We start from the raw sequence: 23,866 nt of genomic DNA on the forward strand, positions 1-23,866 counted from the left end.
GAAATGCAGTTCTGACCTGTTTGGGATCTACTTGCAGGTTCAAGTAAGTGTATTATATGACATTCATTTTCCAACATTGTAGCCATCGCCCTAAATGCTAGTGAAATTAATGTTAATATTAAATATGAACAGACAGTCGCCTGGTACACGTGTCACCTATTTAATATAATACAAGAAATGGTTCAACGTTATGAAATCAGCGACTTGCGTCGGGTAGACCATAGTTATTATAATGTTTGATATGAGCCGCGTCACGACAAAACCAACATAATGGGTTTGCGACTAGCATGGATCCAGACCAGCCTGCGCATCCACGCAGTCTGATCAGGATCCATGCTGTTCGCTATCAGTTTCTCTATTTGTTGTAGGGTTGGTAAGCGAACAGCATGGATCCTGATCAGACTGCGCGGATGCGCAGGCTGGTCTTGATCCATGCTGGTCGCAAACCAATTATGTTAGTTTTGTCGTGACGCGGCTCATATGTAGTTTTTTAAATGATTTTATTTGTTTACAATTTATTTTGTAAGAATATGCTGGACATATTCAGATTCATTATATATTTTATATACAACAGATTTAACAAGGTTGATCATATAACATTTACAATTAAAGTCTACGTTATTTTGGATCATCCCTCGTATACTGACATAGAATATCATATTGTATTCAATTGTTAACAAGGTAATATTCCACCAACCTACTTATCATTCTTGTTGGGCGATTCATAGGCCTATAAATATTGCAATACTTAAGAATTTAGGATACATTTCAATATATGAAAGGTAATTTATATGTAAGTGGCATTTGTTTGAAATATTGTGAGAATATCAACGAGGACTATATGAACCATCCAAAGAGCACATTTATGTTATTTTCCTTTTAATTTCGTTCATTCACCTTCAATAAAGTGCGATACATAAATTTAAACGAAACAAACAGAATTATTATTTCTAGTATGTCCCTACAAAATTGAACATTTCTTTTTAATTAAACATGAAAGCACAACCATCTAGATTAATAAAGACGAGGAAGAAGCTTTAATATTTTAACAATTACAAATACACAATTGACAAAGCCTTTATAGATCATAGTCACGTCGTGTTTGGTATAAATAACAAAGTATATAACCCGCGCCATGACAAAACCAACATAATGGGTTTGCGACCAGCATGGATCCAGACCAGCCTGCGCATCCGCGCAGTCTGATCAGGATCCATGCTGGTCGCTATCAGTTTCTCTACTTGTTATAGGGTTTGTAAGCGAAAAGCATGGATCCTGATCTGACTGCGCGGATGCGCAGGCTGGTCTGGATCTATGCTGGTCGCAAACCCACTATGTTGGTTTTGCCGTGACGCGGCTCATAATATTATGTAAAAATAGTACGAAAACACTACTCTTACAAGCTTTGAAAACATTTTACTCGTACTTACTTCTCTTGCATTTCAAACATGTCAAAAACGTCTCGTCTATCCTGTAATTATCTCTTGTCCTTTTTATAGATGAGCAATCTTTTATAACACTTTCCTAAATGGTTATAAAAGTTTTTAACTTAGTATAAATGTTATTTTGCATTTTCTTATTTTATTTTTTTTATTATTTTTTTTTGTGTATTATTTGTATAAAACAATTCTCTACAATGTCAGTTTATACTATATAACCAAAATTTTGTTGTGCGTCATAAAACCAAACAAACTATACTTTATAGTGATATATGTTAATAGTTTTATAGAAAACTGCAACATGCGTATAGCATATGTTCTTTTCTGTGGACGAAATATGTTCATGCTATTTAATTTTCAATAAAACAATATTTTCTCCTGGACTGGCGGATTGAATAACACATCACCCATAAGTCAAGAATACTTGTAGGTATCTAGAAAATAATGCTATATGACAAATATCTAACCTTTATGCCTTTTAATTTCATACGAAAACAAATTGAACAGTTGTATTCATATTTAATATTAAAAAGGTGCGACTCGTGTTAGCCTTTTTAACAGCCATTGTCCAATTTTAGCAATACATCGTGTCAAAGAAACATTTGAGCCGCGTCACGACAAAACCAACATAATGGGTTTGCGACCAGCATGGATCCAGACCAGTCTGCGCATCCGCGCAGTCTGATCAGGATCCATGCTGTTCGCTTACAGACCCTATAAAAAGTAAAGAAACTGATAGCGAACAGCATGGATCCGGATCAGACTGCGCGGATACGCAGGCTGGTCTGGATCCATGCTGGTCGCAAACCCATTATGTTGGTTTTGTCGTGACGCGGCTCATTTGAAAAAAAAAACAACAACAAAACACGCACGCACCCCAGCACACTATTCTCGTCGTCTTTTCCTACTTTGTAGAGCTACTTTCCTCGGCCTTAGTCAGGACACCGGCAGCTGGTCCGCAGTACAAGTTCTGATATTATTGCGCCGTCCCAAGTGTTCAAATCTTCTGCCGATGCCGTCTGCCTTCTCAGCGACGAGGTGAAGTGAGAAGTGACTTGCGTCTATATTAAAGCTTTTAAATATGATTAATTGTAGTCATCGTTTCTGCGTTTTTGCCCTATGCAGAATGCGCATGCGCGAAATGCAACATTCGATACTAGGGAAAAAAGTATTGTAAAAAAAGGTCTATATCACTATATGTTTTATGCATGTAAATTGACATATGTTTATATGTGTTACATGTATGGAAAAGGTACACAAGTATATGTCCTTATTGTTAAATACACTTGTTCTATTCTGTTCTTATGCTTTAAACAGTCGAAAAACATTCAGAATAATATAAACTGCTGTTCTAATTTTTGTGCTGTGTTGCATAGAAATCAAACGTTTCTCTCATTTGATAAAGTAACACAGAAGCTTTACTGTTAAAAATAGACAATACAGGACGAAAATGGAAAAGGGCCGGAAACTGCTTTAAAACAAGTTAAGTTTTTTTTTCAATTTAAAGCTTTTTTCTATTGTATTGATTTTTTTTTTAAATTTTATATCCATTTGAAATTTTATTGCCATTTGAAAATTTAATTTCCATTTTTCAATTCTATTCCCTTGATATTTTCAAATTCAAATTCTTCGCCTTTCTTGTATTACTTTATTGATATGCCAACAGAATCAAACGCTTTTATAAATGAAGACAGATTTCCAATATATTGATTATATATTGTCGTCTGCTTCAATTCCATTTCTCTTTCTGTGGAGGTTCTCAAAACGTTTTTTTCTGCTATTAACCATTGGGGGTAATTTCAACGTTAGAATTATCGTTACCATAACGTCTGGTTAATCACTTTAAATAATATTTTCTTCATTGGTTTATAATAATCTGTAAGAGTTTGAATAACATTGGCATTTAATTTTGGATGTGGTCGGCCTTTACCTTCTGGTAAACATCGGACTTTTCCGTTCCATCTCCGAAAACAGTACTTACCTTTCGTAGAATTGAAAACAAAGTGGTCGGTGTCAAAGAAATGCTTAACATTCAAGAATTTTTCAACATCTTTGAGAGTCCCAGCTGGATGATCATCGAAACTATTTCCATCAAGAATAAGAACTTGAGTTCTTTCAAAAACTTGCAGCCATTGTTTCATATTCTGGACGTACGAGCACAATTTTATGATTTTAGAATTTGGGTCTATTTCAAAAGTAGTTCCGTTGGTTTTCGATATCATTCTTTCAAACGTGTATTCATGCGCGTGATTTGATTTATGCTCTCTCCACATAGCATACAGCGACACAGCAACTTTAACGGGATCTTTAAGTATGATAATTATTTTAGTCGTAGTGTTAATTGTACGAATTCGTTCAGCTACTTTCGGATAGGAAAAATACTGAGCTGTTTTCTCGATAGTTATTTGGTTCTTAAACGTACACGGCATTATACTTTGGTACCATCTGATGCCCCTAGAAACATAGAACTTGTTGAAGAATTGTACATCTGTGCGAATGTTACTTGACGAAATCTGAGGGTGTTCATTTAAAAATTCTACCAGAGCACCAGTGCCGGACTTGAGATGACCTGCAATAATAGCCTGTGGTAGTTGCTTTTTACATTTTCCACGCTGAGCGTTTGCTGTCAGTTTTGCTCTTGGAAAAGCTTTTTCACTTTCGGTTTTATCTGGATAAGATAAAATAGAACAAATCAGACTGTTACAAATGTTTGGTTAAAATGAAGACTAAAACCCAAAACCAGAAAAAAAAGTTATAGAAATTGACAACAGATATTTCTTTTTATAACTGATGATATTGTTGTTTTTAGTGACAGTTATTCTTTTCTTTCATTTCTTGTATATTTGCTATGATTGTTAATCACCTTACTAATGAAACTGGAGCTTCCTTTCCACTGGTTTTGTGCGAATGAAAAGAAAGTAATGTTATTAAAGTTATCCTTCCAAATGAACTATTTCTCCTACAAAAATGATAATATACATGTATGTTGATATGATTTGAGAAAAGAGGTAAGTGATCCATGGTATCTTTTACCCAATGAAGAAATGCGTTAATTATTGCTTTAAAAACATATAATAATACATCGATTTTTTGTTAGTGCTAAAATATCTTATTAAAATGAATAAGTATAGGTTAAAGTTTATAAGTACATACGACCAATTTATCTTTGTAAATACGTACTAATAAATTCAACCGGCTTAGTGTTTTAAATTATTTCTATAAACAGTCGATTTAATAGACTGATTAACAGTTTGCTGATTTACCAAAGTAAATGTGTTACGATTCATCTGAAATAGTGCAATCCTATTGGACAAAAATAATTTCAAACACTAAGGCATATTACAACAAATACAAACTTAAGGTCATCCGGAAATGAATGAGAGTTAATTTGTAACTTTTGATTAAAATAACATAAAGCCGGAAAACTTGGCACATAAATTAATTTTCTCTTTTCGCGAATGCGCATACGTTAATAAACATCGTGACGGTACGTCATTTTGATGATATTTAATATTTTATCCGCAGTAGTTTAATATCGTGGTAAAAAATTCAAGCCACGGCAAAAATCAAATTATTTATGCCGGAGCAGCGGCATAAATCATATTTATGTTGTGCCAGAGCTAAATTAATTACACCGCGGTTAAATTAAATTAATTTTGGATACGATGGCCAACGTACAGGCCGCCCTAGTCCGGTGTTGTTAGGGTAACTTTGGGACGAGTACGAGCGGTATCAGTGGGAAGTTCTTATACACCCGCCATATTCGCCGGACTTAAGTCCTCCCGACTACGACCTGTTCCCAAAACTTAAATAACCATCCCGATATGACGATTTGAATGAACTATATATGTCGCCTTGAACGCGGTCGTTACGGACATCAAAAATTGTTGCCTAGCAACAGGAGTTCGGGATCTGCCAAAAAGATGGGAGTCGACCATAGCATCCGCGGCAGAGTATATTTAGGGACTTTGTGTAACAATTGTATTTTTTACGTAATTTAGCAGGTCTCATTCATTTCTTGATGACTCATGTATATATACTTACATACTATTTTATGCTGTATTTCAGATGTTTCATCAGATGATATAGAAACTTGGATTTGTCCAACAAGACTAAGTAGAAAATAGACCGCTGCAATCACACAGCAAGCTAGTAAAACAATCTTCGGTAATTTTGACATTTCAAACCATTGCCCCCTCTCCATCGTCCTGAAATCGAAGTACATATTGTAATAAATTGGTATTATTGTTATAACGCTACTTGAATGGGGCCGGGAATTCAAATATAAAATTCCCAAATCAAAAGTTTTATTTAAAACACAACTTTATTTTTACTCAAAAATTTAAACATTTGCATCTAAAAAAAATAATTACCTGTACTTTTTAAAATAAGTTTTTAGGAAGACCAATATCTAATACAACTTTACTAAAAGGTAGTTAAAATGGTTAAAAATAAATTTTTCATTCAAAACAGTGGTTTAAAGTGCAATTATAAACAACTGCTTGTTCAATGTATGATCGGAATATATTTCACCGAGTACATGAGTAAGCACCAAAAAGATTTTTTCACGAGTGGCGCAGCTAACACTAAATTAAACAAATTTTCTTTAATACTAAATGAAAAGCGCTTTCAAACAGTGAAATAACAGTTTTATATTTCCCTGATGTATTTCTTTAAACCGCCGAAAAGCATGTAATAAAACAATAGCATTATGTATGTCATGACATTGTTGATGATAAAACGATGATGATGAAGTAAATGATGATGACGTTGATGATGGTGATCATGATAACTGCGATGAAAAAAAAAAGAAATAATGATTGTGATGTAACAAACGCGTACTTTAATGATGCCATAATAATAATAATAAAAAAAAATGATGATGATTTATTATGATGATAATGATGTGAAGGCGAAGGCGATGACGTTGGTGATAATGAGTATGATGATGAAACACTTCTATCAAGAAAATGACCACATGTATTACACATTAATAATATCTGTCATATTTTGCGGTTCGGATCGGAATATCCGTCCCGATGTGACCCACCCATTGGGCGGTAACGAGGCTTGCCGAGTTACCGCCCATGGACGTTGACCGAGGGACGGATATTCCGATTCGAACCGCAAACATATGTCAGATATTTTTTCTTGCATATTCTACCATATTCCATATTTTAAATTCTTTATCTTTAATTTAAATGGAAATTTATATCATTACAATCGTAACTACTTTCTTACAACAGCGTATGAATTACAACTTCATTCATAACGGTAAAATGACTTCATCCTAAGCATGCCATTGTACAGCACGCGACTCATCTGGCACCCCCATGCCAGATGAAATTTCCGGCATGGGTGAAACTCACGGAAACGCCAGTCTGATATGCAAGAAAATATATTACTAATAATATCTGTCATATGTTGCGGTTCGGATCGGAATATCCGTCCCGAGGTGACCCGCCCATCGGGCGGTAACGAGGCTTGCCGAGTTACCGCCCATGGGCGGGTTACCGAGGGACGGATATTCAGATCCGAACCGCTAACATATGTCAGATATTTTTTCTTGCATATTCTACCATGTTCCATTATATTTTAAATTCTTTATCTTTATTTTCAATGGAAATTTATATCATTACAACCGTAACTACTTTCTTTCAACAGCGTATGAAATTACAACTTCATTCATAACGGTAAAATGACGTCGTCCTAAGCGTGCCATTGTACAGCACGCGACTCATCTGGCACCCCCCCATGCCAGATGGAATTTCTGGCATGGGTAAAACTAACGAAAACGCCAGTTTGACATGCAAGAACAGAATTTCCGTGTTGTCTATGTTATTATAATCATGATGTATTTATTTCTATTTCACAACTTATAAAATATAACCAATGCAGCAATTGCAACACCTGATGTTTCAACAGAAATCACAATGATATGCATCTTACCAATATAGCCTCGTTTTTTATTTCCAAGTGCATATCAAATCCGTATCACATTACATCTAGACTCATTTTCATTTCCAGAGTCCAAATGTTTCATATCAAATCCATATGACCTCTATATTGACTCGTTTTCATTTTATAGAGTTAAAATATCATTATCAAATGCCTATCATACTCCATGTAGCCTCGTTTTCATTTTTTAAGAGCGCAAACATCCATATCAAATCTATACTGTAATTGAAGTATTAATATCTATGTTCTGTCAAAATGTCAAAAAAATATCGGTGTGAAATAAAGCCTAAAAGAGGTCAGTAAACATGGAAACATGAGAACAATAATGATTCTTTAGGACACGTACACAGTTGCAAAACCTATATCAGATTCGGCTAGCGCATCGTCGTCAGATGCGTACTCGTCCAATAAAGTTCAGTATTGTATTCAACAATGTATAAAACATGTAACCTCATAATATTGCACACGTGTAAATATAGCAAGTCTTTTTTCTATCTATGTTTCGTGTCAGTTTATATATGTAAATAAAGTTGAAAAACGGACTATTTTTTAATTTTACCGTTATAGCTTCACGGTGCACTACCCGTCACAATAGATAAGTCAACCTGTTTCGCTTATTTTCGAAGCTGTAACTGTAATAGTTTGTTTCTACCAACGTTATGCATAGATCCCTGACAAACCTAAATATTCTTAATTCCGGAGTTAGTCTATATGCATTCCTGGTAAAGAAAAGTGATTAAGTCATGTGAGGGAAAAAAAGCTTACCAGAGTCCTCATTTGAAATAAACTTATATAAAACTCAACAGGAAAAATAAATGAGCCGTGTCACGACAAAACCAACATAATGCGTTTGCGACCAGCATGGATCCAGACCAGCCTGTGCATCCGCGCAGTCTGATCAGGATCCATGCTGCCGCTTACAAACCCTATTACAAGTAGAGAAACTGATAGCAGACAGCATGGATCCTGATCAGACTGCGCGGATGCGCAGGCTGGTCTGGATCCATGCTGGTCGCAAACCCACTATGTTTGTTTTGTCATGACGCGGCTCATTAATGTTATTAAGTTCGTCACATTCTCGTTTCAAGTAAAAAGAATTCATGAACTCTTTACATAAAAGATTGTATAAAAAGATTTCATGACAAAGCTTATCAGATTCTATAATATACCAATATATATACCTATAATATAATTATATTGAGATTGTCAGATACGACTTTAGGAGCGAAAAGCAACTGAATCTTTTCGCTGAATTACTCGTTTAATTAAATGAGGATATCCGCGGAATACGAAAGACGGTACACTGTAAATGAGGAGAACACCGGACGCGTTCACACTTGTTCAATTTTGGAACATTGTGCGTTTATATTTTTAATGCCTGTGTTCAGAAAAGGAGTTCTATTTACGAGTTGAACACTTATCATTTGAACGTCAGTGTTCAATGGTAGTCCTTCTGACTAGACAACATGAAAGAATTTGAGTTTTTGACTACTTGGGTAAGTTTTTTGGTCAATATATTGTCAGTTGGGGTTACATTTACGCAATTTAACAAGTAATGGTGCTTTAATAATTAAAACATTTTAAAGTGGAACATGATATGAACAGTAGCGTTCATCGAATGTTCTAATTGAGAACGTTTCTAAAAATACATTTGTGACAATTTCTGACGTCATTCAAGTACCACAACAACAACAACAACAAGTAAGCGTTGGCGAAACGCAAGCTGAACACTTTACAGTAACAATGGCTAAAATTGAGAAAAAACGGTATTAACTTTTACTTCTTTAGCATTCTTTTTTATCCATAATTATTTTATTTTTCTGAAAAGAACTAAGTCGTCATATTGTAGTTATTAGTTAACGTGTCTCCTTATATACAAGGAGAAGATCTATGTGATATTGTAGATTTTTTCTGAGTAGAGGTCGGGGTTAGATCTATTTAAATGCAAAGATTAATGAATTATTTAGAAATTATGTATAGATCTTTGTATGATATATTGTGTTGCTTTATATTTTAATAGGATAGCGAGTAAGAAGTGTTGTTTCAAGCAGTGATGAAAGATTTGAACTATAGACTGTAGATCTACAGAAACTGTTCCAGACTTCCATACAGATCTTTAGAGGTTTGTTTCCTTAAACAATATTAGGTTAATAAAAATTTAAATTCTAACATTTCCAAATGAGCTTTTATTGTTAATCAAATCATTTTAAATTCCATAACTGTTACAAAGATGGCCTGACATTGTGTCACAAATAAATTGTGTCGTACAAGAGTCGTAGCTACGGATTCAAATCGACTTTGTGAGAATGTGCATGGCCCTGGTGATGTCAGAATTGTATTAAGATAATCTGACTTGAATGTGGTGTCTGATAAATTGTTAGATAATGCTTAAACATAATATATATATTATATACATGTATGTCAAGCACTTAGGCTGTTATTCTCTATATCAGAACTGTACAGAATGATTTCTATCATAGGAAGCAACTATGAGCCTTTAAATCACAAGCATGTTAATAAATTTCATTAATGTTTTCCAGGATAGTGAAGAATATGATTTTCCTGCTAAATTGGAGACAAATGAAAACACCCCGCACAAACTGATGACATACACTACAGAGGGGAGCAAGTGTCCTTTTGTGTTTCGACATAGAATATTGATTATTGTTTATGTACTCTCGCAGCAGTTTGTATTTGCGAAGAAATTTAGGAAATTATCCTTAATTCTTGTGTTAATATGTTAAGAAGACTGCATTCATGCACACAAGAATATAACACATAAAAATACAACATGTAATAACAATAAGTGAAACAATTTTAGGATATTGAGAGACAGGTTATGTTGCTGTGTGATTACTCGTATTTTTGTGGTCTGAAATGAAACGCAAGATTCATGTTATCATGTACAAACAAATTTCTGAAAAAATTTTGTAAAACAGTATTTAAATTTTTACATTTTGATCATAATTGTTAATCTTAAAATCTTTTCATTTTTTACTTTATAAATGCATATCAGGCTTAGAGTTAGAAAATAATAAGAAATTTGGATAACATTATTCATTTTGTTATTGTGAATAACTAAAGAATAATTAAAAAATCTCAATATGATTCTTTGTTTTATGACTTAGATCTGTTGTTTTATCAGGTGTTCAAATGTTAACATAAGTGTTCATCAGTGCTCTAACTTTTAACATACCTAATTTTGAACATGTTCTATGCGTTCAATATCTGTTGCATCGAAATTGAACGCGTCTGGCATTTAAAAGTAGAACACCTGAGTGTTCATAACATGTTCTATAACGGAATGGTTTGGTGTTAAGATTTTAACGTCAACGTTAAAATTTGAACCCTAGATGTTCATAAGGCGTTAGTATATGAACGGTTGGAGACAAAAGTTGAACACTAGTATTAAGAAATGGAACGCGTCTTGGCGTTCAATATCTGTTGCAAATAGGCGTTCAAGATGTGTTCTATTCTTGAACATTTACATTTACAGTGTAGGGATGAGCTTCATGAGTTCCTGATTTCATCTTTGCGAATTCACTCTTTTAACTTCCTGAGTTCAGGAGTTCACGTTTTCAACATACGAATCCGTGAATTCACGATATCAACTTCATGAATCCAAAAATTCACGATTTCACTTTCAAGAATTCAACTTCATGAATAAATTATTCATGTTTTGAACTGCACAATTTCAACTTAACGAAATAAAGATTTCATCGTCACAATGTTTAAATAGTGAATTCACGAAGTTAACATCGTTAAGTTTAAACATGATCACGCGCAATTAAAAGTCGTGAATTTGTGAAGTTGAAATCGTGAGTCTATGAAGTTTAAATCATGAATTCATTAAGCTGAAATGTTGAAATTGTGAATTCGTGAAGGTGAACCCGAGAATACAAAAAGTTGAAATGTCACCACCGCTCTATCGAATCGGAACCCGCGGGTACTGATTCCGTAGTGTATGCGTAACGAGGACGCCATGGTAACCGAGGATGGAATAATGAATTTCCTTAACGCGCCTAAAATTTTCATTTTATTAAATATACATGTATAGTGTAGAGATTAAACAACAGTAGCATGGTTTAGTACTTAAGATATATATTTTCTTATACTCATATTCATAGAAAAAAATGCATGTTTTATAATTGAACAATTCGTTTTGAATTTCATAAAGTTATTTAAAATATTTTGAACTTGTAAAAACAACGTTACATATAACATTTTCCCTCGACCCTAATATGAAATTTATGATAAAAATCTACCTCTACCTGTTAATTAATTATTCCTTATCAAAACTATATTCTGTGCCATAAACGCAGCTTTAATAACTTAGTATTACAGAACTAGCTTACACAAAAACACGTGCTGATTCAATGTTCAAATCTGTATTTGTGTTCGATAGATAACAGTTACATTTAGGTCGACTTCCGGTGTTTAGAAATCAAAATTCCAAATTCAAACACAATTATTAAACAAATAGCAATATATAAACAAAACTAGCTAAAAAATTTACATTTTCATTTTACAAACAGATTCCCTCTTACTTTGTCAATGATTTGGACGTCAGGATATTGATATCTATAAACCGGCAATTTCCGGAAAAAAATCGGCTGTAATATACCATGTATAGTGGATTATTCAGCTTAATGCATGTATTGACATCCATATGAGAAGAATGTGGTTCTTCCTTTTTTCTTCTTTTTATCTGTTCTATTTTTAGAGACATTCATGAAATTTGCCATTCAAGCTTATCATACCACTCATGTAAAAACACACATATATATATATATCTATGTTTTTTACCCGTCAGGTTGCATATGTGCATGTAACAAAGGCATTATGTACTCATATATTATATTCACCTTTAATAAATGGTCTATCATTGTAAACCTTTTTAGCATATAAACTTAGTGGTACATTCACTGATTTACTGAATTCAAAATTATGCTTCTTTATTGATTAGTTAACTAAAACACCTTTTATGAATTGCCAGTTGATATTTACGGGATAGTTTCAGTGCCTGAAAGGACGGACGAACCCTCAATAAGTTTACTAAAAGCAGTACTTTTAGCAAATAAGACAAAAAATAATACGCTGTTCTATTTACGAAGAGACTTCATAGCAAATGATACACAAGAATTATAAATCTCTAATCAATAAAATTACAAAGATAATTATCAAACGGTTTCATTCATTATTAATAAAACGGAATAACGTAGTGTATACGCCACATTTCTCTTAAACCAATACGTCAACAAAACAATGTTGATCATACACTTATCAGTAACAGAGCATTTGAAATACAGTTATATACATAATACATTATATAATTATGCTTTGATACTAATAAGCTGCAACATTTTAAATATACAATAGGTATTTAAACAGATATACAACGTGATTTTGAATCGTGCGCATTGATCGTGGAACAACTGACATACAGATCTACAGATATTCGCCTACATGCGAGGCTATATTACAAATTACACTATAACAATACAGAATTCGTATATTACGTAAGGGCACCTTGACTTAAACATACTAAGCAGATATTACAGTAGTATTTTATTTTGATAACAAAATACAGGTAAAATAACCTCGCGTTTACGCACGGATGCTTGTCTTTGTGGATATACTTGTGAATGTAGGACTATTGAATATTCAAAAATCGATTCACGAGTGAGTTTACAGCCAAGGATGCGAGAGAATCTTCACGTTACAGGACGCATATATCATGTACATGTTTACAAGCAGGAAGAACAACAAACAAAAACATTTAACTGTCTGGAAATGATCTCTACGAGCTCAGGTGGAACGGTGGAAATGTTAGCAGGACTAAAAAATACACTATGTTTGTGCTACTTTGAGTAATAATAAGCAAAACACAACAACAAAAACAACAAAAAATAAGAACGGCGGAATGTGTTATATTTGTAAATATTCATTTTTCTAAGACTGATAGAAATGCATCATAGATGTAAAAATGCATTAAAGGGATAAATGTTAACCCTTCATTTAACGCGGTATATCTACATTGTATGCATGCTGTCACACATGACTTGCGAAATTATATGGTAAGTGCATTTTATAAATACGAATATTTAAAACATGAAATAGATTAACTTCGAGAATTTATACACAAAAAATTGCCTTTAATTGATGAATTTGCCTATACGAATACATTTTGAATGACTGATTAAAAACATTTTACGTATTCAGCTTGATTGACTAGCATAAAAGGGCTCTTAAGAATCAATTAAAGGTACAATTTACAAAATGCAATAACACATTAATTCATGTTAACCTTATATACATCTTTGGTGGGAGACAAATCTTAAGTTTTAAAAACGCAAGTTGTTTATCTTCATTTTATCTTTTTATAGCAATATATTAATTATTATATGTTTCCAGTTGTTATTGTTGTTGTTTATCCCATACATATTAAATTAGAATAAACATAAATTACAAGTTAAACCTAAATGCACTGATAAGGCAGTATATTTTAAATCTCGGTTACAGAAAGTGTATACGAATGCTGACAAATTATAGTGATGTATTACAGGTAAAACGTTTTATATAGGTTATTCAAGGAAGAAGGAAGATTTATAATTGACAAACAAACAAAAAAATTAAGCCAAATATGATATCATAAACCGTCCGCATTGTACATATATTGCAAACATAACTTATTTCAAAATCGCTATGCAAAATGAATGATAAACTTCAGAAAAAGTAGTTATCATAATGAAAAACAACAACATTTTTTTTCTATCTTTTTCACAGGTAAAAACATAACGGATCAGAGGAAAAGTTTCACGGATTTTAAGATGAAACCAACCTTCTCCAAACAAAAGGCAAAGAAAAATTTGAAATTAATTCTGAGGAAAGTAACTTTAATTGTTTTCAAGTAAAAATCTAAACTTAGCAAACACTAGGCAAACACATAAAAAATCATAACTTCAGTCAAAACATTCTTGATTTTTGATAACCTTATCAATCTAAAATAGAAACAAAAAGGCAAGAACAGAAGAAAGTGACAAATAAAAGGAATCGAAAACTTACATTGTAAATGACGATAAAGTACATAAAATGGAATCTCAAGTAAAACAAGAGGACACAAAACAATGTACTAATGATGAATCGGACAAAAAGACTGAAATCAAGGACAATGAGATACCTAAAAATGTTCCTGAGAAATCGGAATTAGTTGGTAGCAACGTATGCAAGAAGGATGACAATGAATCCAAAAATGCTGCAGCTAACGATACAGCTTATACAGGAAATGTTGCAGTTAATCCAAATACTGATCCACAAAAGTCTAGCAAGGAAGATATCGGAAAACATACGCATCATGGCTGTAAAGACCAAGAAGCATGTGGCGAACTAAAGCAAAATCTAGAAAAAGGTATTGTACTTTTTGGTCAATATTTTGATATACATGATTTTATCGTACAAAACGAGTATCTATAGTAGACAGATTATAAAATAATTACATGTATTATGCTGAAAAAAATTCAGGAGGTTTATATGAAGTACGGCAAGACAACTAACATACACCTAATAAGATTTAAAAAAAAAACGTAATGTTCACATTCTTATATCTAAGTTTAAAGATCCTGTAACACAATTTTTTCATGGTTTTATTTCATAAATATGATGCTCAAATTAAGATTTGTCAATTTGTAAGTTCCAATTAGCATTATTTATAAAGATATTACCCAATTTAACATTTTATGTAAATAAAGGGAGGTAATTAGAAATATATTTTCTATAAATTCTAAGTCAAATTTTCCAATAAGAAATGAATGCCTGTAATTTATTGATTAAATATAATGTGCACAAATATTTGCAGTACACATTGTTCATATGGAGTACAGCAAAACCACATAAGATTTCAAAACATGGAATCTATTTAAACCGTATTGTTCACATTCTTATTTTTTTTTATTTTTGCGCATCTATAAACCTATATTATTTTGAAGTTGTGTATATTTATTGCAAAATAAGTATGTCAAATTATTGCTTTTTTAGTTCGGGTATATAATATTGCAGATTTTATCACGAAAAATAAGTTTCAGTGTGGCCATTCACCGTCGTCAGTGACGTGTAAATGAAATGATTTTAAAGATATCGCAAACCGACTTTTTGCACTATTTTGAAGTTAAAGCTGCTTCTTCTTCAATATTAAATCAATATAGTGCATGATGAGTAAGACAAAAATATTTTAGAATATCACTTGGCATGATTCATTTGTTAAATATTACTTCCCAACAGTCCGGAAGAAAACTACCAACATTTGTGTTCATTTTTTTATTATACGAATAGCTCACGAACATAGACAGTTTTTCTCAATGTTTAGAAATACGTTATATTTACTATGCTCCCCTGTGGTGCTTCGAATATACCGCGGATAACGACAAGACCTAATTAATTTTACATACTTTATACTTACCTGAAAATATGTGCCACACAAACTTGTACTTTTTTCTTACTTTCATTTTTTTTTGTTAGAGAAAGAGTACATTACTTCTGTAAACAATGATCTAATTATACCTGTAAACAAATGTCTGTTGTGTTTTTTGATATCATTTTTGACAACATATTGTATACTGCGAAAACATAATGATCGTTACACGATATGTCAAAATTTTAAATTTAGGATAAGAAATCATTAATAGAGCTATCTAGTTATGATAGCACACAAATATATTATATATTTCATTTTGAAAGTTGGCCAACTTTAGATAAGGCATTGCACAAAGGAATGTAATATCAGGCATAAATATTAATATAATAACTGTTTCACATGCATCTACCTGTGTAATGGTATTGTGCAGCGCATCAACAACGAAATAGTTGGGAAGACAATAAACACATAATTCATAAGTAGTTTGTATGTTCTTAATAAAGCGTGTATGTTCATGTTGAATACAATGTACGTGTTTAACATCTGTTTTGCCAATTGTTACTCAATTTAACCAACTTTTTTTTAAAGAGCTGCCTGACTGGTTTAAAATGATGATTTCGTTAACACATGGTATACAAGAAGGGAAAAAACTACAACAAGAAGAAGGTTTGTATGATATTTAAATATCGATATACCCTGATTATTGGATATGTAAAAAAAAACAAATGGTAACAGCATTTTTCCTCGGAAGCATTTATCACAACAAAATAACATGAAAATTGCAGACTCGGTTTGATCGAGTCTGTCCAGGTATTATGAAAAGGTGCAACATCCGTTATGCCCCCTAGCACCGTCTTGAGTAGTCTCAATTTTCAAAATGTGCTCTAATAAATGATCCGGAAGGACAAAAAAATATAACAAGACTGAAGTGAATTACGGATACGGAAACCTTGCCAGAATAAAGATTTAATGTTCAAATACTATAATAGCAAACTGTCATAATAGAAGCCAAGATTTTAAAAAAAATCGCATGAAATTCAAGATGTGTTAGTTGTTTGTTCTGTTAATGTTCTGTTCTGTTCTAAGCTCCACTGTTCAATGCCTACAACCCTTAAAAAAACTTTTTGCAAGCATGGATCAGACAAGCTGCCATCCGGTCTATTCCAGCTTTCCATAATCATTTACTTATTATCATAAAGTTTGTATATAAACTCAAAAGATGAATGGCGACAGTCTTTTGGCAATAAGCATTTTAACTGCATCAATGTTTTATTAACTATTTTAATAATATTATATAATACACGCGACAGAAAGAAAGAACTTAAAGTATTAATTAATAGTGAAACTAAAAATTATCAATTTCCTGTAAAAATTCAACAAATGTTTAGAATAAAAATTAAATAATCAAAGTGAATAAAAGAATGGGTAAAAAATTATACATATGTTTTGTGGTTTAGAAGTTCTGACTGGGAAATTATGTAAACATATTTATATTCTTGTAATATTATTTTTCTATTTTTTTTTCTTTGAAATCTATTCATCATAAGTTTTAGAATGTGCTTATTAGTTGCATGAATATAAAAAAACAATAATTTCAAAAAAATATAATAAGATCATCAAGAAAGGGCGGTGTTCAATAAACTCAACCCCCACACGACCCAGCAATACAGGACCACCGGCAAGGAGCCCAGCAGTCAATTCATCGAATTCGAATCTTCTTAGTAATCGTTTTCTACATTTTGATTAGTATCTTAGTTATTTTAGATATGAAAGCAAAATTGTTGTGATGATTTAATAAGATTTCAAGCTTATTTGAACGGTTCTCAAATGATGGCAACACAACCTGACATATCTTACAATATGTTTCTTGTTATAACGTCAGTTTAATATGAACCTGGTGACAGTATTATATGAACCTCTAAAGAGTTTTATATGAACCTGACAACAGTCTTATATGAACCTCTAAACAGTCTTATATGAACCTCTAAATAGTCTTATATGAACCTCTGAACAGTATTATATGGACCTGGCGACAGTCTTATATGAACCTCTAAACAGTATTTTATGAACCTCTTAACAGTCTTACATGAACCTCTAAACAGTTTTATATGAACCTGACGACAGTCTTATATGAACCTCTAAATAGTCTTATATGAACCTCTAAACAATATTTTATTAACCTCTGAACCTTATCTTAATAATATTATTATATGAACCTGGCGACAGTCGTATATGAACCTCTAAACAGTATTATATAAACATATAAAAAGTACAACTTTAACCTGTAAAAACGTCTCATGACATGTGTAATGTTTCGAGAATAAAACATTAATTGAATCAAACGCGAATAAAAAGCAATGCAGGTAAATTATGCATTTTGTTTATTGGTGTTATAAGTACTAGTTCGTGACTGAGGAAATGATGAAACATATTTATGAATTCTTATAACAACATTATTTTTTTCTATTTTTTTTTTCTTTGTACGTCGTTAAGTACAGTGTATGACATATGGTATATTTAACTCTTTGAATCATCTATCTAATATTATCATAAAATCTCTAAGCCATATTATCTTACAGCTGATGCCGTCTAACGTCTTCAAACAAATAACATATTAAAATAAAGGATTTGAAAACTCGATCAATCTATTATTACCATTATCATAATTTATGTGTTGATGAACTCTGTTAAACGACATATTTTGAGATAAGATGATACACTTCGCAAAAAAACTTGGTCATTTGTTACCTGTTATAGTAACTAAAGTCACGTTCTGTTACAGACATTGCCGAGACGTTTGATATACATGGATCTACTCAGGCAGTTACAGTACAGACAAATCAACGACTGTACCAACTTATCTTGAAGAGATTGCACCGACTTATTCGGAAGAAGAGGGGCGTATTTTCATGTACGCCGAATTTCTCTCGTATTGTTGAATCTAGGAAAAGTGCTAAGGAGAAAAAGATTAACAAACTTATTGATAAGGTCTTAGAGCCGCTTGTAGAAATGGATAATGTTGAGGTAACTTGTGAGGATGTTAACGCAGTTTGTCATAAAGGCGGTGTTCCGGTACTTCATATAAAATGCACGTCGTGTGAATCGCTATACCATGTGGTCGCTACTTTGAACAGTCCACTCTTCAAGGAAAATGTTGCCCGCGTGAAAGAATGTTTGGAACAAGAGGTTAAAGAGAATTTGGATATTGATGCCACGATCACACCAGACTGTATTCACGAAATAGAAAACCATTTGCGTAAGTTCAACACTTGTTCATATTTCTTTTCTAGTTCGTACGGATGTTTTGTTCACAATATTATGACACTTTAAATACATTTCGTCGAGGGAAAAGATGGCTTTTAAAAGCATGCGTTAGGTACATTAGATTGGCTTGCAGATTATAAGCTCTTGTGTCGTCAATTCTTTTTAAGGTAACATATTAAATCAAATGATTATGTTTGTTTTCTTATACAGTAATAAATCCATTGTGTAAATAGCGCACCTTTTGAGTTCATCACGAATTTATATTACAATATAAATCCGTGAGTTCATTAACTCAAGAATTAAAGGTGTATACATCAAAACGAAAACCGTCCCAAAATCCAAAACGGATGCATTTAATATCTTGTGAAATAATGATAATATTGTATTACTTCATAGGTGATCAAGGAATAATTACAGAAGAAGATAATTTCGAAAGATGCGAAATTCATCCGGATAAACAAGCACAAGTGTACTGTTTTGAGCACAATGAAATTTGTTGTGCCGATTGTGTCGCTACAAAGCACAGGTTAATGTCTTGCATGCTTTTGTTTTTAAATTAATGGTGTTATTATTAAAAGTAGTTAACCATACACACTAAAAAGAAAACCTTCATATACTCTTTCAGTATTGTCGATCCTGTTACAATTCTATAACTAACATGTTATGATTTTTCTTTGAAATAAGCTGTTTCTTCCTTTATACTGTCACCGCGAGAACGGTATCTTTTTTAAAACTCGTGTATCATAAATTATGTAAATTAAATGACAAAAAGTAAAGTTTGAAATTAATATGATATGAAGAACCTTTTCATATGTCTAAAATTTCGCACCTTTTCCTTGCTGATCAGAACATTTGCGGTTACAAAGAAGGATAGATCAGAATGGTAGATCTACTTGATACTCGTGTTGTTAACATGCACAATTTCTCCCTGGTAAGAAATATATTGACTAATTCATGAATATACTTCAGTTCGTGTGAGGAGATACAGCTTGCCACGCTGGAAACAGATAAGCATTCAGTTATATTGGGCAAGGTGGATGAATATAACATGAGACTTCAAACTGAAAATAGTCCGGAAGACAACTGTGACATTACCTCCAGCTGTACATTGTCCAGTGGTGAAATAATTCTTGCTGATATGAACAACAAACGCCTGAAAAAACTTGACAAAGACTTCAACAAAATTGACCATTGCGACCTTCCAGGATGCCCAAGGGACGTTTGCTACTCAAAAAACAAAAATTTGCTAGCTGTTACGCTCTTTGATCCGGCGATTCAATTTGTGGATGTTAGTGGCGCAATGATATTGAAAGAAAGAATTCCACTTGATCACGATTGTTTCGGCGTTGCATTTTACGAAGATATTTTATATGCTACCGATCCGATGAATGTGTATATGTACACACTGGATTGTGTTGAGAAAGGTATTCTTTATAGACAACTTGAAGGAAATCATAGTTTTTGTAAAATTGCAGTAAGTGAGGATGGGGAGAAGCTATATATAGCAGCACGTGACGGCGGCCTCGTTACGATAGACAAGGGAGGTAATCGTTTATCTTGTTTGAGTAAAGGAGACTTGAGTTATGTGGCAGACGTGTGTGTTCTCGGCGACGGAAGTTTACTCGTGTGTAATTACAGGAAGCATACAGTTACACGTGTTAACCGGAAAGGGAAATATCAATTGGGGCGAGTGGCTGACAGGACAAATAATATGTATATGCCTCAAAGTTTATGTTTTGAAAGAAATGAGTCGACACTTGTTGTCGGCCATCTTCATGATGATTATATTTCTGTTATGCATATTAATTGAGTTTTTAAAACATGTAAATGTTTGAATCATATTATCATAATCTTACTTGAAACAAAATATATGTATATACATGTGTAACATACGTTTTGCGCACGTCCTCTCCTATATTTTTTTTTCGGAAATATAATTCGTGAACAGAAAAAATCACGTGAAGCTTACCTGTGTCCTATCTCCGTAACCAGGGATAGTCCTATTAAAAAAGGTACACGCTCTATTTTTTCAAATCAAACGTTATTTAGAACATGTTAAATTTCCTACAAAATGTTATGTCACGGTTAAAAACTGTTCACTATTTAGGGTTAGTAAAGGCGCGGAACGGTATTCTTAGGGGTCTGGCCTCGAGTTCTGGTCAGACTGTACATTTTCTCACCCTGTGATATCTAGTGCACAGCGTAGGGCCATGACTGCATATACCTCGGAGTTTAATTCACATTAATTGCTCTCTTACCCTGAGACATTTAGGGCGAATTTCAATATAGCGGAGAAGTTTGTCACGGTTTTGAACTGTTCACTATTTAAGAACGTTGTGTAAATGTCCGGATAGCACGATCAGCCCGCGTAGCTCAGTCGGTTAGTGCACGAGACTAGTGATATCGACATTGTGGGTTCGATTCCTGGGCTGGCCAACTAAAATTACTTATCAGTCTTTCGGATGTGACTTTAAATCGAGGTCCCGTGTATGAGTGTTTTAACATTTGGCACGCTAAAGAACCAGGAGAAGCTCCTGGAATTGGGGCATCTTCCTGTATCTGTATCTTGCACTATCCTCCAAAATCTAAAATGACTAATACTCTTCTGGAGGACTCGCCCATATGGGCAACCGGATAGCACAGTCGGTGGAAACTCAAAACAGCATTGCGACGGTCCTAGGTTTGTGTCCCGGTCAAGCTTCACATTTTCAGACTCTATTACATGTGTATATTGTTATATCCAATTATTTATAGTGTTGTTCAACAACGTTGAACGTTTTAAGGCTAAATTAATAAAGTCCATTTAAGGTAATTTTAGGTAATTTTCATTAAGATTTTCATATCTATACGCAAAGTATTTCTTTCATAGTTATACCTGTAGTGTTTTTGTCGTTGATATGAAATATTGGTTACCTTCCTTTATTTATATTTACCAACATTCCATGATAGTAGCTGTAATTATTATAACCTCCCTTTATTTATATAGTGTTGTTGTGTTTGAATTTTTTAGTAAACCAATTAATGATAATTATATGTTACTCGAGCGATTGTTAGCTCAATATATCAGTTCTTGTGTACTAGTTGATAGCATATTGTTATCAAACAATTGTTACCTATATAAATATACTCGTTTTTGTTCTGCTTTAGTTCATTTGTTATTTTGATAGCTAATATGGCGCAATATGAAAAGCTCTACATAGTCTTTTATAACCCATGTAGCCAAAAACAATTTCTCTCCTACAAAGCACAGTGCACCGCCTGATGACTTCAAATGCGTTAGACGGAACAACAACAGTTTGTTGCTTTTTTATGGTCGATTTTGGCTTCACATCGCACCAACAACGTAGAATCCGTGTGGCGAATTTCCAGCTTTACTTGAGGAGGAAGACCTCATGTGCATTACTTCGGGCATGAGCTGGCAGCCGAGTTGAACCACCGGCGCTCCGTAAGCTAGCTGGATAATCTATTACTGGCGGAATTCTAACAAACAGCTGTAAGGGGCAAATGGTTAAAATCAATGATCTTAACCACTCGGCCACTGACGACACAAGCAGTATATATGCTTCAGCACGTTAACGCCTAAAAACGACGGCAATGGACCTAAAGGACGTGAAACCGTACTAATGATCAATAAATGAATCGACTACGGTCAGGCAAAATAGCCACTTTTAAAGACATATTCAAAAGCGTTTCGATTTACTATATACGATTTAATCATCTCTCACGTGACATTGAATTAAGACGTGAACACATTTCAGTAGTAAAAGAATGGATCTGAATAATAGGTTATAAAATATGTTATTAATTCGTGTCCTTGGAACTTTGCCGAAGCATTGTTATGTTTTATTGCTAAATGCACGTTATTGTTGTATTTAAGTCTAGTTTATTGTAAGAACTATAAATAATTATAAGAACTGCCACACACGATGCAAACATTATACCTTCTTGCTGTCTATTATAATGAACATGTTTAAGTTTTTTGCCAAAACACTGTCATGAGGAAGTCAGTACATTTTTACCCATAAAAAATGTCCCAAAGTTATTTGTATAGCTACATGACTCCAGATGAGCCAAAAATATTTTCAGGAAAATTAAACCTGAGAAAACAATATACTATGATTTAAGACAATTACAAAGATTCAATTATTGATGTACAAGTATATGCGATTAATGACTGATTTTGCGTTTATTTATCTCTATATTTCTACTGCTTGACTAACGCAGTAAAGTCTATTTTTGCAGTTTTGGTAATTTGCGTGGACTTTAAGAGTCGTATGTAATGTGTATATTATAGGTTTTGTTCACTTCACGATATTTTACTTTTAAAAACATTTTTATAATTTTCAAGAAAATAAGTATGAATAATGAGGCACGCTGCTTTAAGTGAAAAAAATGTTGGGTTTTTCTGAAGGGTAAAATCAGGTTACTAACCTTATTATTTTACAATCTAAATCGTTTTACAAGAATGATACCCCTCATAATCTTGTCTAATATAAGCATTTTTTTTTGTAACACATATGACGACAAATCGTGAAAAATATATCATAAATGGGCGAGGTTGGTAGGCGTAAGATAATAATTCGTATATCTATATATAGCAAAACATAAACACTCTTTAACAAAATGTAATTCATCATAATTATAAATGTTTATTCTTATTTAAATCACTTTAGACTTTATAAACAAGTTGTTATCGTCACACTAAAGTTATGAGTATATGTAGCTTGACGTCACACAAATTTCATCACAAGTTTTCTTAGTATTTTCCGATTAAAATAATTAAATCGGCATTGTA

The 23,866-nt window shown here is 33.0% G+C and overlaps 2 protein-coding genes across 2 annotated transcripts; one reads left to right on the forward strand and one right to left on the reverse strand.

Moving 5' to 3' along the window:
- Positions 1-3,049: 3,049 nt before the first annotated feature.
- On the reverse strand, positions 3,050-5,641 carry LOC132746945 (heparan sulfate glucosamine 3-O-sulfotransferase 1-like). The gene is made up of 2 exons (XM_060736228.1): positions 5,484-5,641; positions 3,050-4,107 (listed from the first exon to the last, which is right to left on the reverse strand). Exons 1-2 carry the CDS (start codon positions 5,617-5,619, stop codon positions 3,257-3,259), a joined length of 987 nt encoding a protein of 328 aa, XP_060592211.1. The 5' UTR covers positions 5,620-5,641; the 3' UTR covers positions 3,050-3,256.
- Positions 5,642-12,849: 7,208 nt separating this feature from the next.
- LOC132746946 (uncharacterized) lies at positions 12,850-22,210 on the forward strand. Its single transcript, XM_060736229.1, has 6 exons — positions 12,850-13,474; positions 14,184-14,805; positions 16,396-16,473; positions 18,590-19,063; positions 19,468-19,597; positions 20,041-22,210. Exons 2-6 carry the CDS (start codon positions 14,490-14,492, stop codon positions 20,879-20,881), a joined length of 1,839 nt encoding a protein of 612 aa, XP_060592212.1. The 5' UTR covers positions 12,850-13,474; positions 14,184-14,489; the 3' UTR covers positions 20,882-22,210.
- Positions 22,211-23,866: the final 1,656 nt, after the last annotated feature.

Source organism: Ruditapes philippinarum, unplaced genomic scaffold, assembly GCF_026571515.1.
Source record: "Ruditapes philippinarum isolate M1 unplaced genomic scaffold, ASM2657151v2 ctg12129_1_1_1_1, whole genome shotgun sequence".
NCBI lineage: Eukaryota > Metazoa > Mollusca > Bivalvia > Venerida > Veneridae > Ruditapes > Ruditapes philippinarum.

What these genes read in the sequence shown, in the direction of transcription:
- LOC132746945 (XM_060736228.1), bottom strand. Translation starts at nt 5,619, where the DNA reads ATGTCAAAATTACCGAAGATTGTTTTACTAGCTTGCTGTGTGATTGCA. An exon ending in AATACAGCATAAAATAGTAT is followed by an intron (nt 4,108 to 5,483) that starts GTAAGTATATAT and finishes TATCTTATCCAG; the next exon opens with ATAAAACCGAAAGTGAAAAA.
- LOC132746946 (XM_060736229.1), top strand. Translation starts at nt 14,490, where the DNA reads ATGGAATCTCAAGTAAAACAAGAGGACACAAAACAATGTACTAATGAT. An exon ending in CGAAATAGAAAACCATTTGC is followed by an intron (nt 19,064 to 19,467) that starts GTAAGTTCAACA and finishes ATTACTTCATAG; the next exon opens with GTGATCAAGGAATAATTACA. An exon ending in TGTGTCGCTACAAAGCACAG is followed by an intron (nt 19,598 to 20,040) that starts GTTAATGTCTTG and finishes AATATACTTCAG; the next exon opens with TTCGTGTGAGGAGATACAGC.